Source organism: Necator americanus, chromosome III, assembly GCF_031761385.1.
Source record: "Necator americanus strain Aroian chromosome III, whole genome shotgun sequence".
In the NCBI taxonomy this organism is placed as follows: Eukaryota; Metazoa; Nematoda; class Chromadorea; order Rhabditida; family Ancylostomatidae; genus Necator; species Necator americanus.
Genome location: NC_087373.1, coordinates 24,389,761 through 24,411,947, shown reverse-complemented (window position 1 = coordinate 24,411,947; position 22,187 = coordinate 24,389,761). Strand labels below are relative to the sequence as shown.

Here is a 22,187-nt window from a genome sequence, read left to right as displayed (position 1 = left end):
TCTCAGAGGAGAATTTTAACAGCAGTTTCCGTGTTTGGGATCATTAAAGACGTTGCACATCAAAGTTTTCTCACTACATTGTTCTTCTGATCTACTGAATGTTTTAGAATAACGATAATTATGCTTGGAACCGAATCGTCTGGTTCTGATTACTTCTATGAGGTCCTAATCTTTTTTGTTGTTCAGTCCTTTCCGTTGATTCAACTAATCATTAGCAGCACTTGTTTGTGTTGACTCAGCCAACTCTGATGTTTGAATGCGCTCCTGCAGAATTCAAAGATGATATAACATCAACAACTTCTAGACACTGTTCTGCAAGAAATTTGTGACGCCACTTTTGAGAAATATTTCGATTTCTACTTTCTGTTGTGTGCTGTTCTTGCTTAGATACGAGTTCGCGTAGATCACCCCTACACAAAGAAAGTCATCGGGGAGAAATACCGAGAGTGATGTAGTACGAGGACTACTTATTTAGTTGAATAGAAGTACAAGGTATTTTTTTCAAGTTTTTTTCTGGAAAGGCTCAAATTTTGAGCAGATCTGGAACCTCATCAAGAAATGACAGAATTACAGTCCAAAAGTAGAATGCTATGTACGGATGTTGAAAAACCGGCAGTGACGGTGGAGCGCCATCGGCTACCGTCGGCCAACGTCACAGCCCTCATCTTCTCACAAAATCTAACTTTCAAAACAACTTACATATCGTTATATCCTTTTCCTTGAAATCTTTGCAAAAATCGGCACATCGAGGAATGAACAAAATGGTCCCAAAACTGTAAAAAAATTGTAGTCTAACAGAGCAGTGGTTATAGTTGAAAATTATTCAGTGCGTACGGAATACAATTTATGCATAAGACTTTCATATTTCATCAAAACGACAAAAAAATGCAACCACATGAAATCGCTAATTTATCGTTTTTTTTCTCATTTGTGCGGCTTTGATTTCCGTGTAGAATTGCGGTTCGTCCTTACTTTGAACCTTAGTCGCAAAAGGAGAAATTATCAAACCAGCCATCAAGATCGCCGTTAAGCACAAAAGTGTATGGATTTTGTGAAATTTTTATTATTTTTGGTCAGGTGAAAATAGTTCGTGCATTAGAGCAGTGCAAATTTTGAAAATTGCACTTTTCGACCTCTACTCATATTTTCTCTCTGCTTTGCATCCCCGATAGTCCCCAGAACAAAATCCAAGTTGAAAGAATCCAGACAAAACCCTTAAAGCACTCAATGTACATCAGTATGAAAAGTTGGTTCCCTTTCGGATGGATTTTCTTGCTCTCTTGCAGCACCGTCTTTTCATTATTTTCCCTAGCGAGGGCTAGATCTCATGCAATTATTTCTGCACCATACTTATTATTTCGCAGAAAAAACTTCAGTACGCCATAACATTACGAGTTGAATGATGTCATTTCAAAAAAACTACTTTTTTTCTGTGAGGCTCCGCGGCCCAGCTATTCTCTCGCCTCATCCGGTGCTGACCTATTGCCCCATTGACAGTCAGTGCTGTAGCACGGGAAATGCAGCATTGGGTGGATGCTTCATCCAGATTTTGTTCCCGGAACCGGAGATATGTATAAAGAATAGAAAAGTTGAACACTTCGCAAACGCTGCGGTTGTTTATCCTCCAATGGTGGATTTCTTAATGACAGCTGAAAATGAAGTGAAGTTAGAGATAATTTTTCAACAATAGTGCTGTTGAATGCCCGAAGAGAACCCCGAGGGAAAAGATGGTTACTGTTGGAGTTGCGTGAGTAAAGGACAAATGATGGAGTGTACGGCGGCAAAATCGGTCCTTACGGGGATGCGCTTTGCGTTCGACTTCAGTTCCGAATCGTTTGTGGTTTATGAACGCACGTGCAGCAATACAATGGTATGCGGGGCGATCCAATGTGCCTGGTCACTGCTTTTTTATTCTCCTGGATAAATCTGGTGCCAGGTTATCGACTGAGGAGACATGGAAGGTTTGGTTGGTATTAGGGCGGATTCGAACCATCGATCGATTGTGCAGTTGTGTATCCAGTACAAAAAGGAAGACAGTTTAAATCTCATCGCATCATCTGCCGGCTGAACTGGAGCGCTCAGCGGCATTCGAGAACATGCATCACTTCATCTTCATCAGAATTCGATTACTCTTAATGTTTAATTTGATAATGTAATATTTCGAAAAGATTAATTCATAAGTTGTTCTGAACGAAAATGTGGCAACGTCAACGTAATGCTGGCCTTCCAACGCTACAGTAGCAGTTTTCATTGAGTGCAATCGGTCAGCACTCGCTGAGGCACGAAAATAGCTGGGCCGTGGAATCGCAGTGGAAATAGATGGTCTCGAACCGTTTTGAAGCATTCAACTCGAAATGCTGTGCCGTACTCAACTTTTCTTTGTAGGTTGAGAGTATGGTGCCCAAATAGTTGCACAAAATTTACCCAAAGCTCCATCCTCTCCCTTGCTTGAGAAGTATGAAAACATGGTACTACAAGAGAGTGAAAAAATCCATCCAGAGGAGAACCAGCCTCATACACAGGAGTACACTGTGTATTTTAAGAGTTTTGTTTGGATTCCTTCAACTTCTGCTCTGTTCTAGAGGCTAACGGGATGCATAGCAGATGCATAGTAAATATGAAGAGAGGATAAAAAGTCCTTTTTTCAAAGCTTGCACTCCTGTAGTGTACCACATATTGTTCTGAAATTCCCATTTCGTGACAAGTTGAAGGCGAGCAACAGTGGGTGGTGCCGCACCGTTACTCACTGTCTCTTCTCTTTTGGGAACGAAATCCAGTTTTATTTGCTGGTTTAGGGAGAACTCTTTCAAAGTGGAATGCATAGATTCGTCGCTAACCATTGTGTTTAGTGCTGTTTTTTCTTTCATTTATTTACCCAAGTATTCCCTATCCTGCAGGACACTTATATTCCTTGTTTATTTCTTGTGTTTCGTCATATTTTGAGAGGATGTCGTATGGATCTCATAATTGTGATCAGCATGGAAATCTTCGTTTACATAGCAAACTTTTGCGATGTCTCATGTTCTTATTAGAACACTCTTACTTGTTTCTGGCTGAGAATTACTGAGAAGCCATCACGCTGTCTGAAATGATCAGATCCTTATGCGTTTCTAGTAATCGACCGGTAAGGTTAACTTCTAATTTCGGAGAAGTCGGCTAGAACCAAATCGTGGTCGCCTTTTAGGATATCTCTGGGAAGGATTTCTGCTGATTCCGGTTCTGATTCAGGGCAAAGAAGCTGCGCAAAGTGTACTTTTTTGTTGATGTGATCGCCCGTTGTAATCATACTTGCGGCTTTGGGATTGCTTAAATGGAAGCAGAGAAACATTCCTTAATTCTGCATCTTTAGAAAATTTTCTAACCTCTTTTCAGTAGCCTTCTTAGTCTTGAGGCAACGGAAGCTACTAATTTTCTCTTCGAGTACATTTTACAGAAAAAAAGCTGAAAAGGGGACTTTTGAAATCATTAAATGGGCATTTCGCCCTAGTACTTCTTGCCTTTGAAGTCATTTCTCAGTCCTGCCATCTTCGCTTCACACAATAATCTGAGCTCTTCAGATATTGCTAAACGAACGCAGCATTCAAGGAGATTGAGGATGATAGGATTTTCTCAGGAGAAGATAGCGCTTAGGTTGTGAACTAAGAGCACGCCTTTCATGACGATTAGGAGAAATTAGAGGGATTTAGCATGTCAAAATCATCTAGTTCGATCTAGCCGTATCTGAAAAACTTCGTGTGAAATGACCTTTCCATGAAGGCACCTTGTAACGCTCCACCTTCGCACATGTGCCAAGCGAGAGGTCAATAATCAATGGGGTTTCTCCAGCAGCCTGTTTCAGTAGAACCAATGGAAGGCTGCAGAGAGAACCGAACCGCATACAAAGGTGGTGTTATAAAGTGCCTCGTAGGATCATTTGCACAGAAAGACCGCTTCCCACTTCGTTTTTCAAGGTGATAAGGGGGAATTGAAGGTGCACACGCTGTTAATCGCAGTCTTCACCTTTAACATTATCGTTTTGCAGAAAGATCCCAACTTTGCCCATTCCGTGGCATGGTAAATTCAAACTACTAAATACAGCACTGCTTATAAGTACAATATTGATACTAAAGAGTACTCAGGTCACATAACGTGGTCATATCTTCCTGGTCAAAATTAGATTAGGTTAACTAAAGTGCTCAACTTTTTCGTTGGCGTGCAGAACTAATACGGAATTTTCCCATTTCCTGGGAATTTTAAATCATCTTTATCACTGAGTTTTTAAAAATTCCGGAGCACTAAGTTTCATTCGTTCCTAATCTTTTTTTTTTTGAAAAAAAGACTGATCAGAGAATGGCTCTAAAGCTTTATTGAGAAGAGTTTCAGTTTTTTTTTTCTAATCTTGAGAATTATTTTGCTTTGTGACGTTGATTTGTGCACTTTATAACGGCCTTTTACAAATTTTCCCTCTTATTTGAGTTTCGTCAAGAAAAAAGTAAATGTTAGGTATCATTTCAATGGTGATTTTCACGGTTCTACTACAATTCTGTAGAATAAGAGTTTTTAGCAACGAAAATCGTTCTTTATTCAGAAATTCTGTGTTGTTTTTTTCGAACGGTCATTCTCAGAGAAAATTATCGTCAGTCATGCCATAGCAATGCAACGCCCTGCAACAGATTAACGTTAGGGCAGAGACAAATGTTTTTCTCTGCAGAGAATAGGAGTAGTACTGTAGCATGCGGCTGTTCTGCCGGAAAAAATGCGATGCTCACAGCGCCGCCGAGTCCGGAAATGTAATCCTCACATCAAATTGTTACTGCGATCTCTGCCATAGCGAAAATGTCTCCGCTCCGACCTGAAACAACTTCGGCTGAGTTCTTTTTCTAGGTCGCAACGTCGAAGGTTTTTTGTTCTTCTGTCCAAAGACCACCCACCTCGACGAGTGAGCTAGCCGTCTTTATCAGGATCTCCGGAGGCTCCGCCTGCTTGACCTACGGTAGATGTGCGGGGCGTCGTGGGGACCGCCCACAGCCGTGCGGTAGGGGCAGCCGGTGGCCGTGCGAGATGTGCTCTCTGGCGCTCTTCCTACTGCTGCTCACCCTTTCTCCGGTCCGGTCCGCTCCACTTTTCCCCACCGATTTCGATGAGACTGTGGTTCGTGATCTTCATGAAACTTTTGCACTTTTCAGTCCCTTAGAGGACCACTGTTTGACTCATTTCCGTTGATTTGAATACTGTGTCATATGTCTGAGGGTGCAACTTCTACTGACACTGACATTTCTACATTTGTACGTCGTACTGGCCTTTGCATCTATCTACACAAACAGAACAATTTTGGTTTCAAAGTTTTCAATTTAAAGATACGCTGAACTACTCACTTTGGTATGTGCTGATTAGTGAACGGAGCTGAACTGATGTAGTATGAAAAGTTCGGCACGACCAGTCACCACTCCGCGGAGAACATCTCCTTAGAAACCTGGTCTTGCCTTGAACATTCGAATCCTTCCGGTTAAGATTTAAGAAATCATCGATAGCTCTGCACTACTCGATCATATCTTCTTCATTTCGACTTAATTTATTGGAAAAAGACTGCGTTCTGATAGGAGAGGTTATCGGCGGAACGTCAGACAGGTATCGAAATCAGTGCGCGTAATCTGCAGCAGTCAGGTTGTGTTAGCACCAGACGCAAACGACGAGGTTCTGCTCGGCCTACACGAATCCCCAGCGTCAATTCCGTAGCCTGACCTGTTTACAGTTTGACGAATCTTGTGTCCAATTGGTCTGCCACTTTGTTTTCCTGTTTATCGGCATTACAACGCCATTTCTTAGTTGTTTGTAACACTGAAACTCCTCACTTCTCATCCGCGTTTCATTGTTTCGTCGGATGTCACCACGATCCATCACCTCCAGCTTGCACTGCGCTCTTTCGTTACCTGCATTTCTCTAGTTTTCGCAGAGCCGAGAAGAAGGGACTGAAGTAGTACGAAAGGGTTTTCTGACGTTCTGGAGACTCTGAAATCATTTCCATTATTCAAGATGTCTGCGCGGAACACTTTCGCTCAACCCAACAGAAATTGAGGACACTTTCCATGCAGACACGATGAGATTTCAGCGCGCTCATTTTCGCAGAACATCGCCATCGTTTTTCACAACAAAAACGCCACTCATTCCCGAAAAGAACTGTTTCTCATTTTTCTAAGGAACAAGAATGTCGCTAAAAGTTCGTACTCGGTGTAGTTTTGTGGCGACTTATCATTACACTGGTTGAGATGACGCTCGTTGATTCGAGAGAGACGAATTGTCGAGTTGGTCAGGGTTGCCACAGTTTCGAGCGTTTCCGTATCGGTGGTGGTCCACCTTGTTAACGCCCTGACTGATAGGATACTATGTTTTCCCAGGAGGGATTCAAAGAAAGAAAGTATGTCTGTGAAATTTTCCTCAACATGATTTTCTTCAAATAAAATATAAAGTTTTTTCGCGAAACGCAAGGTAGAATTTTTTGAGTGGAACCTTGGTTTCATCATCTGCGCTTTGAACTGCAGTGTTCAAATCCCATCTTTTTTGATCTTGTCTTTTGACGGACTTTTCCAATGCTAGACTGAACATTTACAAGACTTTTTGGAGTAGGAACTGGATTTACGCCTTCTTTCGGTAGAACATTTTTCTCAGTAAGATATTTCTGACGTTAACCAGCCAAAGCCATTAAAATGGCTCATCGTAACAATCAGGTCTGTCATTCTGCTCCGAAGAAACTGCTGAGAATATTTTAGTATCGTTTTATTTTGAACCGGACGATAGAAGCAAGTGGATTTTTCAGTCCGAAGCCTACGAAAGACCTAGAATATCACCTAGAAGACCGTGCACACATTTTCTCCTTCGGAATTCATGTGTTCACATGATATTTTTGCTATTTCCAAAACAGTGCTCTGCTGAGCGTGTATTCAAACAGAAATAGTTGTTTTTTTCACAAAAATTCTTAAATCACGTATCAAAAAGTTCCTTTGCGATTGATTGGAGTAGATTTTCCTCATTAATGTTACCATTCTACAGTTTTGTACGGAAGAAGCTGACTTTTGTACAGTCCAAAATAAATGGATATGTTTTGATCTACCAAATGACCATTTGAATTCTTGGAATAGGTGGACAACGTTTTAAGCGTTTACTAGTTACAAAGGACCAGCAAGAAGCGGGATTTCCCGAGAACTACGTCCTTTGGGAGAGAAGACCCAAAAATAAGCAGGTTGGTGCCGTAAAGTGGTCGCAGTGCCAAGAAAGGTGTGGAGCTCAAGGACTAATCTTTCTTTTCCCGATTCTTACGTGACAGCATATGATTCCATCACTGTGCAGCGCTGCAATTTTTTTTGTGAACGATTGGCTTCAGGTGTTGTGCAGCATGCGACTTAGCACCGTAGTTAAAATTCGTTCAGAAATACATCTCATATCAATCCTGCGTACGAGTTCGCAGCTACACCTCATAAGTTAGTGAGACGTGGAAATTAATGAAGCGTAGTGCGGCAAACTCGTCAACGTAATCCAAAACTGATGCGACTCATCCAGTTGGCGATCGATTCTTTTTTTATAGCCTTTTTAACTGCTAAATTAAAACTTTCTAAGCCTAGCATAACATTAGGGAGAAAGGAAGATGTCGCGACCTATTTAAAGCCAGGAGCACTCGAAAAATCTATGCTAACCATGATTACATAACTTCTAATTGTGGATACCTCTCGCTCGAAAGACCTGACAGAAGTAGGATTTCTGAGAGGCACAACTGTGTGACATCTCACAGCGATGTGTCTGAAACCCGGAAGAAACAGATAATCCTGATTGCTTCAGCGGGTGCTTCTTCTCTGTCCTTTGCCATGTTTGATCGCTGACGTTCGTCGTATTATTAGCTGCGTATGCACTTCAACACAGCACATGCATCGCTATATATTCAAGACAAAATTAGAAAAGTAACCGTAGGACGCTGTGAGAGCTGCAAAATCGGCAAAATGAGCTCATTTTGTTGGAAACAACGTTGGTGAAAGGAGTTGCACTTTTCAACGTTGACACAGTTTCGCTGCCCAAATTCTCCAAGTTCTTCCCTAATATTGAACATTTCCAGCACTACCTGCACAAATTCGGCTATCTGAGCACCTCTACGCCAAGTCTTCACGAACTTCGATCTGCTCTACGGCTTTTCCAAGTAGCTTTCTTTTTTTACTTTTACACGACTATTTTCTTGCAATGACGAGCTATTTCAGAGCGTAGTGGGCGTGGAACCGACAGGAGAATTGGATGCCGCGACTGTGGAGGCTACACGTCGACCGCGATGCTCTCAGCGCGATATCCGCAAGCAGACAGGTCGATCCAAGCGATTTGGTTGGTGCTGGCGGCAACGCTCCTTCTTTTCTCCGTAGTGATTCTTAAACTAGGCTCACAGCCGCAACTTTTAGCACTCTCCGGCACCTCCAAATGGGACAAAAAGCACTTCATTGGTTTGCATGAATTGTCGTTAAAATGGTTTGTCTCCGAGTACACGAATGACATCCCGAAGGCGATCATCCGGTAGGATTAACTTCAAATTCGCGGCGATCATCACACCACCAAGGCGGTTTCAGCTCGACAATCCAGAAAGCCTTCCAGCTTTGGGCAAAGCAAGCCAATGAGAGGAACTTGCCAAAGGTTAGTCTTTGCTCCGTTGTGCCGATGTACTTATTTTCCGGAAAAAAGTGACGTCTTATCATGCATCGTCAATCCCGATGAATTGGGTTCAGATTGTTTTTCACTGAAATGGTCAAAGACTACTTGGTTCATTGACGCAAGCCTCTTATGACGATAAACAAATTGTTGACATTTTAACTCAATGAAGTGTTTACTCATGCGAGTGATTCACGTGGTGTTTAGCAGCAGATAAAGCTGCGAGTGGACAACAACTGAGGTTTGAGTTGAATTATCGTGAAGAGAACGAAACACTTCAGGTGACGTTCCATTTTGAAGAAGCTGCATCGCAAGAGGAGGCTGACATCAACATATTATGGGCAACAGGTGCTCACGGGGATCAACATGAGGTGAGCCGGGCTACAATGCACTTAAGCAGGAAGTTGCTCCGAAACAGAGCAAACTCATGGCTTCAAGCTCATAGTTGAACTGCAGCCGCTCGCTAACGAGCACTTTCGGAAGGAAATTCAGCGAAGAGGGAAACACAGCGGAATATTTCGTGATTTCTTTTTCGTGACTTCTGGATATTTCGAATATATCCCTCTTCACCAACTTCCCTTCACAAGTTCGCTTTATTTCATATCCAGCAAACAGGTGCACGCAGAATTTCGACCTTAATATGGAAAAACCCAAACCGAACTAGATTTAACACTTGTTCCCCTTTTTGAACGAGTTTAGTCTTCATTTCTAGACCAAACAGTGATTACGATTATGAAAACCTGCCTTGAAAATATGCAGCGACAAATTGCTTAGGAACGCAACTATTTTTTCATTCCATAAATGATGCCTCTAATGCTTTATTTTTTAAAACGTAAAAGAAAGCAAAACTTTTTTAAAATCTGTGTTGATTAATCTTCATTTTCTAAAATCCTCTTCCGTGTTTCTGGAAGACCTTCGTGCCTCCTACTCCAGAATACGCTTATCAAAAAAAAAACTATCGCTGTGAATTGGTAGAAAAAATCGCATTATTTCTGTCAATATCTAATATTTACGAATCATAATGATAGTTAGACGGACCAAAACCGTAGATTTCTCAATCAACGACAATGTTTTGCAGTTTGATGGCGCCTCTGCACATGAGAACATCCTGGCACACGCATTCTTCCCCGGGCATCCGGAGCCGCTCAACGGTGACATCCACTTTGACGACGCCGAGACATGGGAGACTGACCTCACTGCCGCCATCAACTAGTACGTTCTTCAGGTTTATGTTTTACATTAAATACGTTTTTCTGTGTTCCTTTTGGAAACTTTGCTTGGTGCCATTGTAAAGTAACCCTTCACAGCCCAACTGCGCAGAGATCCGCTTTGAAGTTACTCGGAAATCGCACTAAAAAAGAAGATGTTTTTCGTAGCGAGTTACAGCGAACATGGATTCAGAGCTGAGCTCGACAAATTGCAGACGCAAAGTATCGGCGGCGATGCGGGCCCCGGTGTCCAGCCATTCTGACTCATCCTACGATTGGAGCACGGTTCCGCAGCCCTGGAACTCCCCTCAAAACAACATTTGCGGGGCACGCGTCGCGTTCGCCGGGCGGAGTATGTTCAACGTGACTATAAGTGGTGGACTCTGTGGGAAAATTGACCAGGTGCCACCTTTTCCATCAATGTGATCGGAAGGTTCCACCCACTTCTTCAGTTCATTTCCAAGGAGGGCGAGATTTCGCTCAACGCGAAGATACCTCCAGTAGTCAATATTTTAACTTGAAGGCACTCTTCACGAAGGTCTCCCTCGTCGGTTTTCCTTATAAGTTCCATCGCAAACGATGGGACCCAACTTCTCTCCTATGCAACGGATGCAGTGCATTCTGAAATGAAGCGGAAGAAATCAAAAGCGCACAACCTCTAAAATGAAAAGCAAGCGGTGAATGTTGCCGAGCGCATCGTTCACCCAAGAAAACTCAGCGCAGATAGCACATGGAACAGCAACCACGTGCTCCCAGGCGCCAAAATCCAGCGCGCAGCACTCACCCCGTGCTAGGAAACCACTCTTGGGAAGCTGACAGTGCAAGCGTGGGTGTGTTCAAACATGCTTTTTCAGCAATCGACGATTCTTCCCCTACGTTCTGGCGCACGAAATTGGCCATGCACTTGGGCTTCAACATGCGAAAAAGGAAGAAGCCATCATGTATCCTTTCTACAAGAACATTCCACTGGACGAGATCAAACTCGCTTTGGACGACAAATGCGGCATCAACTGGAACTACGGTAGGTGGAGTTCTTCAGCGTTCCTTCCTATCTGGTTTATTCAATGCTGCTTTTTACAAGCTTTTGCTCATTTTTCTCGGACGCGATAAGCGCAACACAGTTCGGGTCGGAAATAGTCCCTGACGTCACTTTGTTGCCACCTCTTATGCGGCACAGCGTACCGAAATGAGTTCAAGTACACTTCGACTCAATTTCGGGTTGTCCTGAAATTTCCATGCCTCTTTCCTCTTTCTTGCCACACTATGGCTATAAACTCATTTTCTGCGATTCCGGGGAAAAAGTAATGTCTCAGAGAGGAAGCTGATGCGTATTTTTGAATGAAGAATTGGAATAAGCATTTTTGCTGGCGCCTTCTTATCTCTTCACAGAGATATCGTGACAGTTTGCACAGAATGCTTCCCTCTACTCAAAAACGGCTCCGATTATGTTTTTTTTTTGGATTTTGGACCTTCTCAGTCAACATATAATAGGACCAATCGGTAACGAGAAGGTTTTTTGTTTCATCAGAAACCTGAAGTAAAACAAGAAATAAGAGAAACATGCACGTCTGATGTGTAATTTCCCGATAACACACTCTCTGTCGCCTCCGCCACAGATATCGCGTACAGTTTTTGAAGCGATGGGGAAAAAAACTCCGCTCTTTTTTAAGGTGGTGATAAACAACGTATCGAACCGTAGAATGTGGTTTTTGATTCTCAGTCTGACAGGAGCATTTCCCAGGGAGGAATGAAGTTTTGGGGGTTCCCCGCATGCTTCTTAGTGCTTTCTTACGTTTCGGCTCGGCTTCCGTTCGATCCGTCAACTAAAATAAACCTTTCCCTAAGACCTGAGTTTGAAGTAATTTCCAACTTTTTTTAAGTGGGGTCGTCAAAGTACTGTCTATTCGTTTGGTTGATGAATGAAATTGTGCCAATCCACAACAACTCTTCCCAGATGGCGTCCAGCAGTAAGTGAGGATTGATGTTTTCATTTCTGCTCTCCTCCACGTTCTTTCTTCCGTTTTCAAATGAATTCCAAACGAAAATTTCCACTTCAGATCATTTCAACAACAGTCCGAAGCAACGAATTAAAGCAGCGAAGAGAATTTTAAAACGTAAGTTCGTTTCAATGCGAAATCATCAAGCAATCGTATGATTCACGACAATTCATTCGAGAATTTCATCTTCCGGTCGTATATTCAGAAACCAGAATCCCACGGTGTCTTGCTTCTAATGATGTGCAACGGTCGATAGAAGCGAAACTGCAAAAATTTTTACATTTTCCCGCTGTGGAATCAAAAACCTACAGTAAGTTGCTGGTCTAGGTCTAGCAACGATTGCTAACCGACCAAATTCTTTGATTTCAGGTGAGGTGTTGTGTAACTTCTTGTTGGGTTTGCATGCGTATAGAGGTAGCCCCGAATATGCTGCTAGTGAATCTATTGAGAAAGAGTTCAATGGTGTTATGAAAGAGGTTGGTTGCTTTTCTCCTCATTTCTTCGCCTCATCACATGAGCCTTGCAATCTGGAGTTTTTTGAAGGTTTCCGAGTTCGGTCCGGCTTCGTCCGCTTCCATCCGTCGAATGACACGGAGGGCGCAGCGTCGCCTCGAGCAAGGAAAACCTTCCATCCTTGGTTCGTGTCCATTATTTCTCGAATTATTCTGCGATCTAAGCAAATGATGTCTATGGCCAGTTTACAAGATGCTCTGCAAAAATGGATTGAGATCCTTCTTTTTATTTTTGGCTTTTATTTCAATTTTTGTAAGAGCCGAATTCTTGTAGGCATATGGATTCAGAACTTCGGAAGATCGAGCCAAAAACTACGTTTTTTTTTTTTTTTTTTTTGGGGGGGGGGAGGTATTGCATGAAACAAAGTCTTACTTCTGAGTCCAGAAGATTTTTCCTTCTACTCTAAAACAATACATACGTTCTTGTGGATATTTTCGCTGAAGATAATTGCTCCAGATATTCTCACAGGTCACACAGACTTCCATACGCTAAAGTTTCAACAGCCGGTGTCGTACAATAATTGATTCGAAGAAAGCTCTTGATTGATATCGTTTGTCGAACCAGCAGTGCACGAAACCAATATACGACTTTTGTTTCGACTACGTATGCTATACTTGCATGCATAGCATGCTCTGCCAGCTTCAAAAAAAGAGTTTCTTCAGACTTTTATTTTGTTTTTAATCCTAACAACTGTTGAACACCTTTGACTGTTAATTTCCTCTGGACTGTCCAACGTTTTCATGGAAAATTGTTCAGGCAATAATTTAAAAAGGGCAAAACATGTTAATTGAATAATCAAAGTGTGACTTCTATATCCAAAACACAAAAGACTAATAAAATGTTGTTCTCTAACAACTAACTTTTATTTTCGACATGAAAAGTTAGATTTGATTTATAGAATATGTTTTTTTTAAATTCCATACAGAAAATTCTCATTTTCTCGTCGAAAAAAGTTCCCAGTGAGAAAAAAGCTAGAAAAGCCTGTTTTTTTGAAGTTAGCGAGCACATCCAAAAATGAACGAAACTAGGCACGAAAAAGAAAATTGTAATTAGATGAGGAGCCAAACGTGGATGAAGCCGACGAAGCGTTAGATATTTTATGCGAAGTGAGCTTGCGGCCATAACTCGCTCCAACTCGGCGCTGTGAGAATGACGAAAAGTCCGATAAGGTGAAATCAAGCGGATTTCTCAACTGTCGCAAGCTCATCTGTAGAGATTGAGGCCACCGCGTGTGACTGAGGGAAAGGGCGGTCTTAGCCAATGCGTACGTACACACTCATGCAGCTCGTTTTCAGACTCGTCGTTCTACGATGAGACGTTCTTCGACGATTTTCTGCCCGACTACTTGCGCCTACAGTAGAATCTCCTCTCCTTACGATTCATATCGTCATGTTCGGGTATCTCTCCGCGGGTCTCCCTGCGCGATGCCGCCCAGTGGTTTAGTCGATAGATGATCCAGGTAGCCATCATATCCACTTCGCTTTCTTTGTTGCTGACGTGTTACTCGCCTCCTCGTCGTCCCCGTTCCCCTCCCTCCACTGTGTATCATACGTTGTTCCACCTAGGACTGCTGGTCAGACGCCCGCCATCGCCTCTCGAGCGATCGGCGAGCACACCTATTTCCCTCCGATACTGCTTAGACTCTGGTTAGCTCTTCTTGATCCCAGTTAGTTGTGTTAGTCCACTTTCTGTTTCAACTCTTCTACAGGTTGTTCGATGTGCAATTATAGTGCTATCGTGTGCAATCGCTGACTAATGCGATGTGAATCTTGTCTGTATTTATTTATTTATTTATTCCTTTTAGGCACACTTCTATTAATTTATTATTTTTTGTGTTGAGCATTGATTGTGATTGGTCCTTTGAAACTACAAAATTGAAGGTCTCCATTGTTGTCTGACCAATAAAGCTACAGCTAAATCAGCTACTGTAGAAGTGAAATCAGCTTCCTTCTGAATTCGTGGTGTTGCAAATTATTTGCGCAAGTATTTTTTCATCCTTGGTTTAAAAAGTAACTATGCTTGTGCATAAGAAATCTCCGTTTATTTATTTGTTTATTCGTGAGTTTCAAGAAGGGTGAACAGAATTCGAAAGGAAGAAGAGAAAAGAAAATTTTGAAAGAAAGAATAAAGAATTCAACCAGTGGCGTCAACTGAAAACTTGTGACATTCCGGTTTAGCTACGAAACCGATTAAATCCCACACCAAAATCCTGTTCGCAGGCCTCGGAAGGAAACCCATCAGACTACACTATTAGGAGCTGAATGGGCATCCCAGCAAAACCTGGACGAAGTCGTTAGCTGTCCTGGGTGGTGAAAATAAGGAAATGATTTCTCAGTTTTCAAACCAGCAACCGACGCTAACGTTTTCGCTTGTTAATATAATCACTGCGAACCACAACTTGTGCGGCAGCGAAGTCTGAAGACGAGGCGTGCGTCGCGGAAATGCGTCGCCACAACCGACTCGAACACAACTATAACCGATTGACTCTACCTGAGTTTCCCACGAGCTGACCAGCTCTTGATGGCGATAAAAATGAGTGTGCAGTTACATCTACGGGCCAATATTGTTCTCCACGCATAATGCATGAATTTACAAGTCTTTTTTTCTCGAAGTTCCTTCTCAGCCCTTTGCGCTCCAGTTTACTCTGGCACAGGGAACACCAGCAGTTCCAACACTTTCTCATTACAAATGCTATCCTAATCCTAAGCCACTTATTTAATGACGCAGAAAATGCAGTTATAGCAATATTATTTGTTTCTGGTAAACACCGTTACTAACTAATTTTAGTTTGTAAAATAATAACAAAATTAATTGTTTAAATTTTGAAATTTCTCGAAATCTGATATTTTTGGAAGCATTCACCCATTGCGTTCGAGGCCTTCTAGGACAAATATCACAAAACTCGCATCGTTTTCCCTTTTCTTGTCTGTTTGAACATACGACACAGCTTCATTTCTTTCCTTTCCGTAATATGTGAAGTAAAGAAAAAGAGAATGAGAAGTAAAAATGCAGTGCTGAAAACCGCAAGTACGAACAGACTTTATTTTTTATCTGGAAGTGCTGAAATAAGCTAAGCAAGCGCGTCGCCGCTACGGCGGCAGAGGATTTAAGTCATATGTTTTCAGTGTCGCAAGTACGGCGACAACGAAGCGCAAAGGATTAGAACTTGCTAAATGAACACTAGAAGAACGTAAAGACAAGTGGATTGTACTGCTTATAAATTTTTCGACCGTTTTGGACAGCCGTGTGGATGTCTAGCGAGATAAAATTATGAGAATGGAACAAGAGCAGCATTTTTTCCAATGTAAACACCGAAGATTAAGAGACCTAGAAGAAGCGATCTCGGATGTGTGGCAAGCAGTTAAACCCATCCATCTGGTGGATTCCAACCGTATCTTGTGAGGATTTTGTTAGTCGTATGGATGAATTCACGTTGAGCCTCGATCTTTGTCTTCCCGGCGAGAAGTTTCCATTCGTCAGCACATCGAAGAGCCGTATTCCCATCTGAAAGCATTAGCGTCGTGCTTTGTGCGTGGATCAATGTCTAATCCAAATCCGCATTTTATAATCCAGTACACAAGTTGAACCGCAACCGTTCCGGCCACCTCGTTGGGAGGTTTCCATCCGATTGGAATCCTGTTCATCCACATGATTAAGCTCTCGTTCCCCTTTTCTTTAAAAAAATGTAGGACAAGTGAAACTACCTGAATAAGGCTAAAATGGATCCTGGAAAAGCGGAAAAAGCTTGGAGAAAATTAAATGTCGTTATCTCCAGACTACAAATCGCTTCCTTTTCTGTCACAGCACTTTCAAAAATAAGAAGCTAACAGGAAACTATAAGCTGAAAAGAACGCTACTGACCACTCTTTCATCCTCTTCCTTCCTTCAAAATTTCTTTTATTTTTTTTGTAAATCTTGTGGCAAGAAACAGAGAATTCTTTACCAAAGTATTAGGGATTATTTTCACAATAAAATTGCAAATAACGTTGAAGATGGTAATATTTTTGCTATTGTTATCAATCATGTAGTGATGCGATTCGCAGTCGACGTAGAATTTATAAAACTTGGAGTTGTGTTGTGCGCAACCCTCATGAGGGACAGGAGGAAGAGAAAGTGCCAGAAGCACGGAAAAATATTGTGCCAGTCGTGTTGCGCTCACCAGGCTGAACTCATCTGGCTCAACTTCATTGGAATTTCTTCATTTCTTTACTGGAATGAGATTTCTTTCTTTTAATGCAAGCGTTGTAAGCCAGCAGGAAGATGTATGAATCAGCCGTGTTTCCAAAAACGCAAAACACCTCCCACACTTCCCACACTACATGTTTCAGTACATCCTACAAGGCAATACTTTACACGTCTGGTACTCACGGGATGAAAATGCGTAAAAACGACTTAATTACTTTGAAGAGAGAGCGAAAAGTTGCTGCCAATTTTCCCATTGACCCACTTTACGCTATCCGATTCCGACAATTCTATTAACTTTTAAAAATACTAAAAATAAAATAGAACAGTAAGTATAAATCGTAAATATTTTCCTTTTTTTTGGGAGAAATGAGATCGTCGAGTACCCGTAGGGACGACTTTCGACTCTCGCATTTCTGAGGAGTGTCTTTTTGCAACGTTCTCTTTTCCATTTTGTCCGTTGAGTTTTCCAATTTTCATCATCAATATCACAAGGGGCGCGGTTCTAAGGTACGAATGAAATCAACAGGATTGAAGATGGGGAAACGCCACAGAATGGTGGCGGGGTGACCAGCAGACACCCGTCATACAAAAAATATTATTGTAGAATGAACTTTTTAGCTAGGTTGGACTGTGACACCTAGTTTAGGTTTTAGCTTGGATTTTCTGCTGGAAAACCCCTAGGCACAATTGAGCACATCGTTACCTTCCGACGCGTGAAAAGTACACCAAATTGTTCATAGAAGGTGTAGCTGTAGTGGAATTTGGAAAGGATCACATGGATACGTCGGACGAGGTTGTGTAAAGAACAATGATAACGTCAAGGATTTAGCAACATCGTCACTTCATGAGACATTCACGTGACACATCGCCGTATGCATGCTGGCGTATAAGATGTACAGAGGGTAAAGACTAGCAAGGGAAACTCGTCCACCTCGTACAAAAAGAAATTGATGTACGTGGTCGAGCTAACTTTCGATATATGTACGGAATACGATTGACTGCGGTTTCGTAGCTGTCGCAAGATGAATTTTTCAAATTTGTTGCCGTTTACTTCGAGAGTATTCGTTCTTATTACACCGTTAACCAAATTAAGTCCCAGGAAATTATGATTTCCTGAACCTTAGTTTCACATTTATTTAATATTAATCTTAATATCTTAATTTTTCAATCACCTTTACTTCTAAATGCGTTCTACAATTCGTGCCGCAGTGTTATTTCCAGTAATGCCATAATTCAGTAGATCAAGGACTACGTAGTGCAGTCTAACTACGTCTGCCTTTGAATTTGAATTAACTCGTACGCGCTTGAGATCTGACTGAAGTTTCCGAACTAGAAAATCACTCAAAATCGCAACAAAAGAATAATGCCTCCATTAGACTCAGAGTGAGGACAAGGGAACAGCGATTGCAGTTATTCCTGATGCTAACCCAATATCGACAGTTACTTTCGGTTTTTTTTTTTGAAGATTATTCTGCGTTGGCAACAGCGCTTATTTTTCATGATTTTCTCATTTTTTTCGAAAGTTCTGCTGCTGTAATTGTTATTATTCTGGGTTTATTTTGATTTTGTTGCTATTTAATACTATTATTTCCTTGTTCAAATATAGCTCGTGCAAGGCGGTTGACGCCAGGTTCGCAAAAAAGCGCGTTGTCGTGAACGAGAAGTATGTATAGGAATCGAATGGGCAGAAGAGTCGACATTGTTGCTGATTTAAGCACGACGGCTGAGAGAGATGTTAACTTCCTTAATACAGTTGCCTCACACCTCACCTCACTCGTTCCAAGCGAATGCGCATTTCGGTCACTGGGTTCAACATATTCGATAAAGAATAAAGCATAAAATGTCTGGCGTAAATCAATCCGCTTGGGATGCTCCAACGTGTTTACTTCAATTCGAAATCGTTTTTCGACACCCGCTATAAAAATCTCGTGTTGGTCACAACGTATTATTCGCGTCAATAAAATTTCCGAAGATTCACTTATGTTTCTTTTTAGACCATATGAAGAAGAGAATGTATGTCAAAGATTTCGTCATAGGGAGGAAGAACAGTTTAAAAAATTTTGAAACATTCTACTCGTGGTTAATTTTGAGAAAATCTACGTCCAAGAAATTCTCCCAAACAAGAAGAAGTGTGTGCCCTGCGAGGAGGTTTATTTCAAAAAGAATCACTGGAAATGATTGGAATTCACATCAGATCTATGAAATGATGAATAAAGATCTCAAAGTCTGTCCGTCGCCGACCAGTATTCTCTGAGAGACCACTAGGTAGATATACAAGGCAGTAACATTCAGATCCAGTTTTTCTTCTTTTATTCCAAACTCCACCATTTTGATATCAAATTCTAATGTTCTCTATCTATTTCCTCTCAATTTCTCAAGGCTACTTTGTGTAGATAGAATATTGTAGATTTTAAATTGTTTAATACGGTAGTGAACAGTAACATTTTCACTGACTTATTGATATTACGGTCATTTTTGTTCTTCGTGCATCCAGACTCAAGGATACACTCCACAAGGTTCATTTTGGTCAAGCTTGTCGGACCTGTTTCGTATGCGCACCTACAATCCCTAAACCGGTAATGATAGTTGTTTTTACACTAAAATCACTTAGCCCACATATTGTGCTCATTCCAGAAAGATGCTGGTTTTTTTCTCTAAAGGTAAATTGAATGAATAAATGCGCAATTAAGCTGGCTGAATTTTCTTCCAAATAATTGGCTGAGGCGATGCGAGTTGACCGCTTATGTCACGTCTTTGAGCTCTTCTTTTTTCTTTCATACTGTATTTTAGCCGTCAAACGAAGCCTAAGTAATTCCAAACAGCAGAGCGAAATTCCTGAATTTTACAAAAAGAAAGAAATGATTAGCATATAAGCACACCCAGACAAATACGCGAAACTCTCTTGAAGAACTCCCATTCTGCTCTTTGCTCCATCTTCGTTCATCAGTAGCAGTGCTGCCCATTACCTATTCTTTAGGTCTGTTTTTATCCGACTCTGAAGATTTCTGGGTTGTTGCCCCTTAGTTTGGCATGGTTTTGACCAATATGGAAAGTAAATGAACAAATAAACAGATCGATAGTAGCGGATGCAAAGCTGCTATAGAGAGCTTGGTGACGATATGAGACAAATTACAAATTTGAAGTCAAAGGACACCTGTTTCCTCTACGCAAACCGATTTGTCATTAATTTATAACCGTTCATTAGTATTTTTTTTTTCAATTTTGACTATCTAAATGAAAAAGTTGAAAGGTGAAGGAAACTATCCGGATAAGCGATCAAATATTTTGAAAATCCAAGAACAAAATTCTCAAAACTGCTCCACTTTCAACATTTTCATTTATTTCGCTCCGTGTTTGTGGTAAATAATTGGGTGTGAGTTTTTACTCGGATACAGATCTTGCTATCTCTGCATGGGATTTCACAAGTGCGCCTGAAAACAACGAGTTGGGATCGTCAGAGAATGCAGTTAGAACGTGAAATCTATGTTTAATTAGTTTTTCTTGTTATCTGAACCGGCTTTGGCATTATTTTAATGTAAAAGCTTCTCTCCAGATCGATAGAGGAAAGGTGGTCGAGAAGTTATGAGATAGGAAAGGAAATCTGGAGTGGAAAGTGTACGCCAGTTTTTTTTTGTTCCATCGCGACTCGCACGTGCGGCTATGTATGTTGGCACTTTATATGTGCTAAGTTCCAATTCTAGCGGATCACACTGATCAAAGAAGCCGTAGTTTTCCTACTTCAAAAAATTCAATAACCATAAACCCACTGGCGTATCAATCCACATGGGACGCGCCAAGGCGGTTTCAAACCATCCACTGTCCGACTCATCTTCTGCAGGGCGGACGTAGAGCAGTGCGTAAGAGGCTCTGCTGTGACTGCACGATCAATGGATGGTTCGAAACCGCCCTGAGGCCGAGCAAGCCCCTCATCCCTCCGGCGTCGATAAACTGGTCTGGGAGGATAAGAGCACTGGGTTGACACTTACTTTCCTAAACCACGGACGATTCTGAATTGAAGTAGAAGGCGTAGACGCATCCCCATAGGGATTGATCAACGTCGTACACTTTATCTCTTGTCCTTTGCTTCATCTTCTATCGTAAGCTCATATATGTAGCTTGTTGTTTCGACTGACATCTCCTATGCACCACGGTATTATTCGATTAGGATGATTTGAAAAGTTTCTTTAATGTTTCGAAAGAAGATGGACGGGTTGTTTCAAGAGTGAGCAAGGAGACACTTTTTTCTTCTCTCCCATTTTGAAAATTTTCTAGAACTTTTTCAAAAAATAATTTCTCTGCAAAATATTTCTTAGTGGAAAATATAATGGCACGGTTTACTAGATGGACTATGATCCAAATGGATCATGGGAAATTTTGGTTGGAAGCGTTTCCAGGCTGCTGTTTTCAATTAATTGCGCACAAATGATGGAATGCACATAATTCTCACTTTGAGGAGTTTCTTTTTCTCTTCAGCTACTGTATTCCCTTTTACAGAAAGAAAAATCAAAGAGCTTTATATTTCGAAATCATCGAACGAAGAAATTTAGCCAAACCCAGTGCACTTCATTTCATACTGATGATATTAACAACGCGCAAAAATGACAAAAGACGTTGTAAATGAGCGTACATATTTAAAATTTGATTTTGTATTCTTCAAATCAGCTTTCACGTCAAAGCACTTCATCCCTAAGAGAACTCTTTGAAAATACGCACTTTGTTTACATTGTACAAATCATCGTTCTTCTGGAAGCAGGTACCTTCGAAAGAAGCTTACCATAATCACCGGATGTGACCTGCATGTAAAGCGCATCCAATTTGATTTTGTCCTCTTCAGGCACTTCATGATCCCCAAACTCTCCTTTGTATCCAGCTCGGCTCATTTTATCGACAGCATTAGCGAAATCCTGAAAATGCTGAAATGGCACTTGAAGCTCAGTGGACTCTTGTGGAATGGAGATGGATCGTTTTTTTTTTGAACAGCCGATGTTGTGGGGAGATCGCTTACCACTTGGGGTGGATTAAAAGGCAATATTTGTCGTGCAAGCAAATTGCTCCGTGACCTTAACGATGGGGTCAAGCACGCGCAGAAAGCAGCCTCATACCGCTGCTACTCGGATAATCTGGAAAAGTAAGGATGAAGAGGGGACGAGAAGCGGTACCTTGTCTCTCCAGAGGTCACGATCATCCTTATGTCTTCTTTCCCAGTACGCTCTGAACTCCAGTGCACGCTGCTGCGCCTCGACGTACTCCATTTTAAATTTCTCATACCTAAATGGTTATTTTGTGGTAGTCGAAGCAACAGTAACTAACGGTAACTTCCTTACCGCACGAACTGCTGGCGCAACTTCTCGTCTTTCTCCTCTGTGAACTCCTCGACTAAATCGTTCTCTGGCATTGACAACATGTCAACGCGATTCAAGTAGCGCTGGCTTTCTAAAGGAGTTTGTTTGTTTAAATGTATGTCAATTAGGAGATAGTCCCTTTGAGTAGATTTTTGCAATAATATGTCTAAAATAAAATAGACTTAATACTTCCCTCAGTTTAGAGGAAAAACAGTAGATTCGGCAGTACAGACCTTAGAAACGTGTACACAATAGTGAAGGCAGAGGAGAAGCAGAGTTATATGATG

General features: G+C 41.5%; 2 protein-coding genes across 3 annotated transcripts; one reads left to right on the top strand and one right to left on the bottom strand.

The window, feature by feature from the left end:
* Positions 1–1,699: 1,699 nt before the first annotated feature.
* Positions 1,700–13,733, top strand: RB195_010766 (uncharacterized protein; the record flags this gene model as incomplete). Of its 2 annotated transcripts, XM_064191904.1 has the most annotated exons (14): positions 1,700–1,870; positions 8,081–8,161; positions 8,220–8,337; positions 8,412–8,523; positions 8,577–8,640; positions 8,937–9,026; positions 9,734–9,867; positions 10,718–10,884; positions 11,744–11,830; positions 11,921–11,977; positions 12,066–12,170; positions 12,230–12,336; positions 12,404–12,497; positions 13,669–13,733. In XM_064191904.1, 14 exons carry the CDS (start codon positions 1,700–1,702, stop codon positions 13,731–13,733), a joined length of 1,452 nt encoding a protein of 483 aa, XP_064049487.1. The 2 variants fall into 2 exon arrangements, with proteins under 2 accessions (XP_064049487.1, XP_064049488.1); XM_064191905.1 differs by lacking the exons at positions 1,700–1,870; positions 8,081–8,161; positions 13,669–13,733 and adding an exon at positions 5,041–5,130 and having other exon boundaries at positions 12,404–12,544.
* A 2,001-nt stretch (positions 13,734–15,734) lies between these two features.
* RB195_010765 (uncharacterized protein) lies at positions 15,735–21,953 on the bottom strand (the record flags this gene model as incomplete). Its single annotated transcript, XM_064191903.1, has 4 exons — positions 15,735–15,877; positions 21,333–21,462; positions 21,718–21,826; positions 21,883–21,953. The coding sequence occupies 4 exons, from the start codon at positions 21,951–21,953 to the stop codon at positions 15,735–15,737; spliced, it is 453 nt and encodes a 150-aa protein (XP_064049486.1).
* Positions 21,954–22,187: the final 234 nt, after the last annotated feature.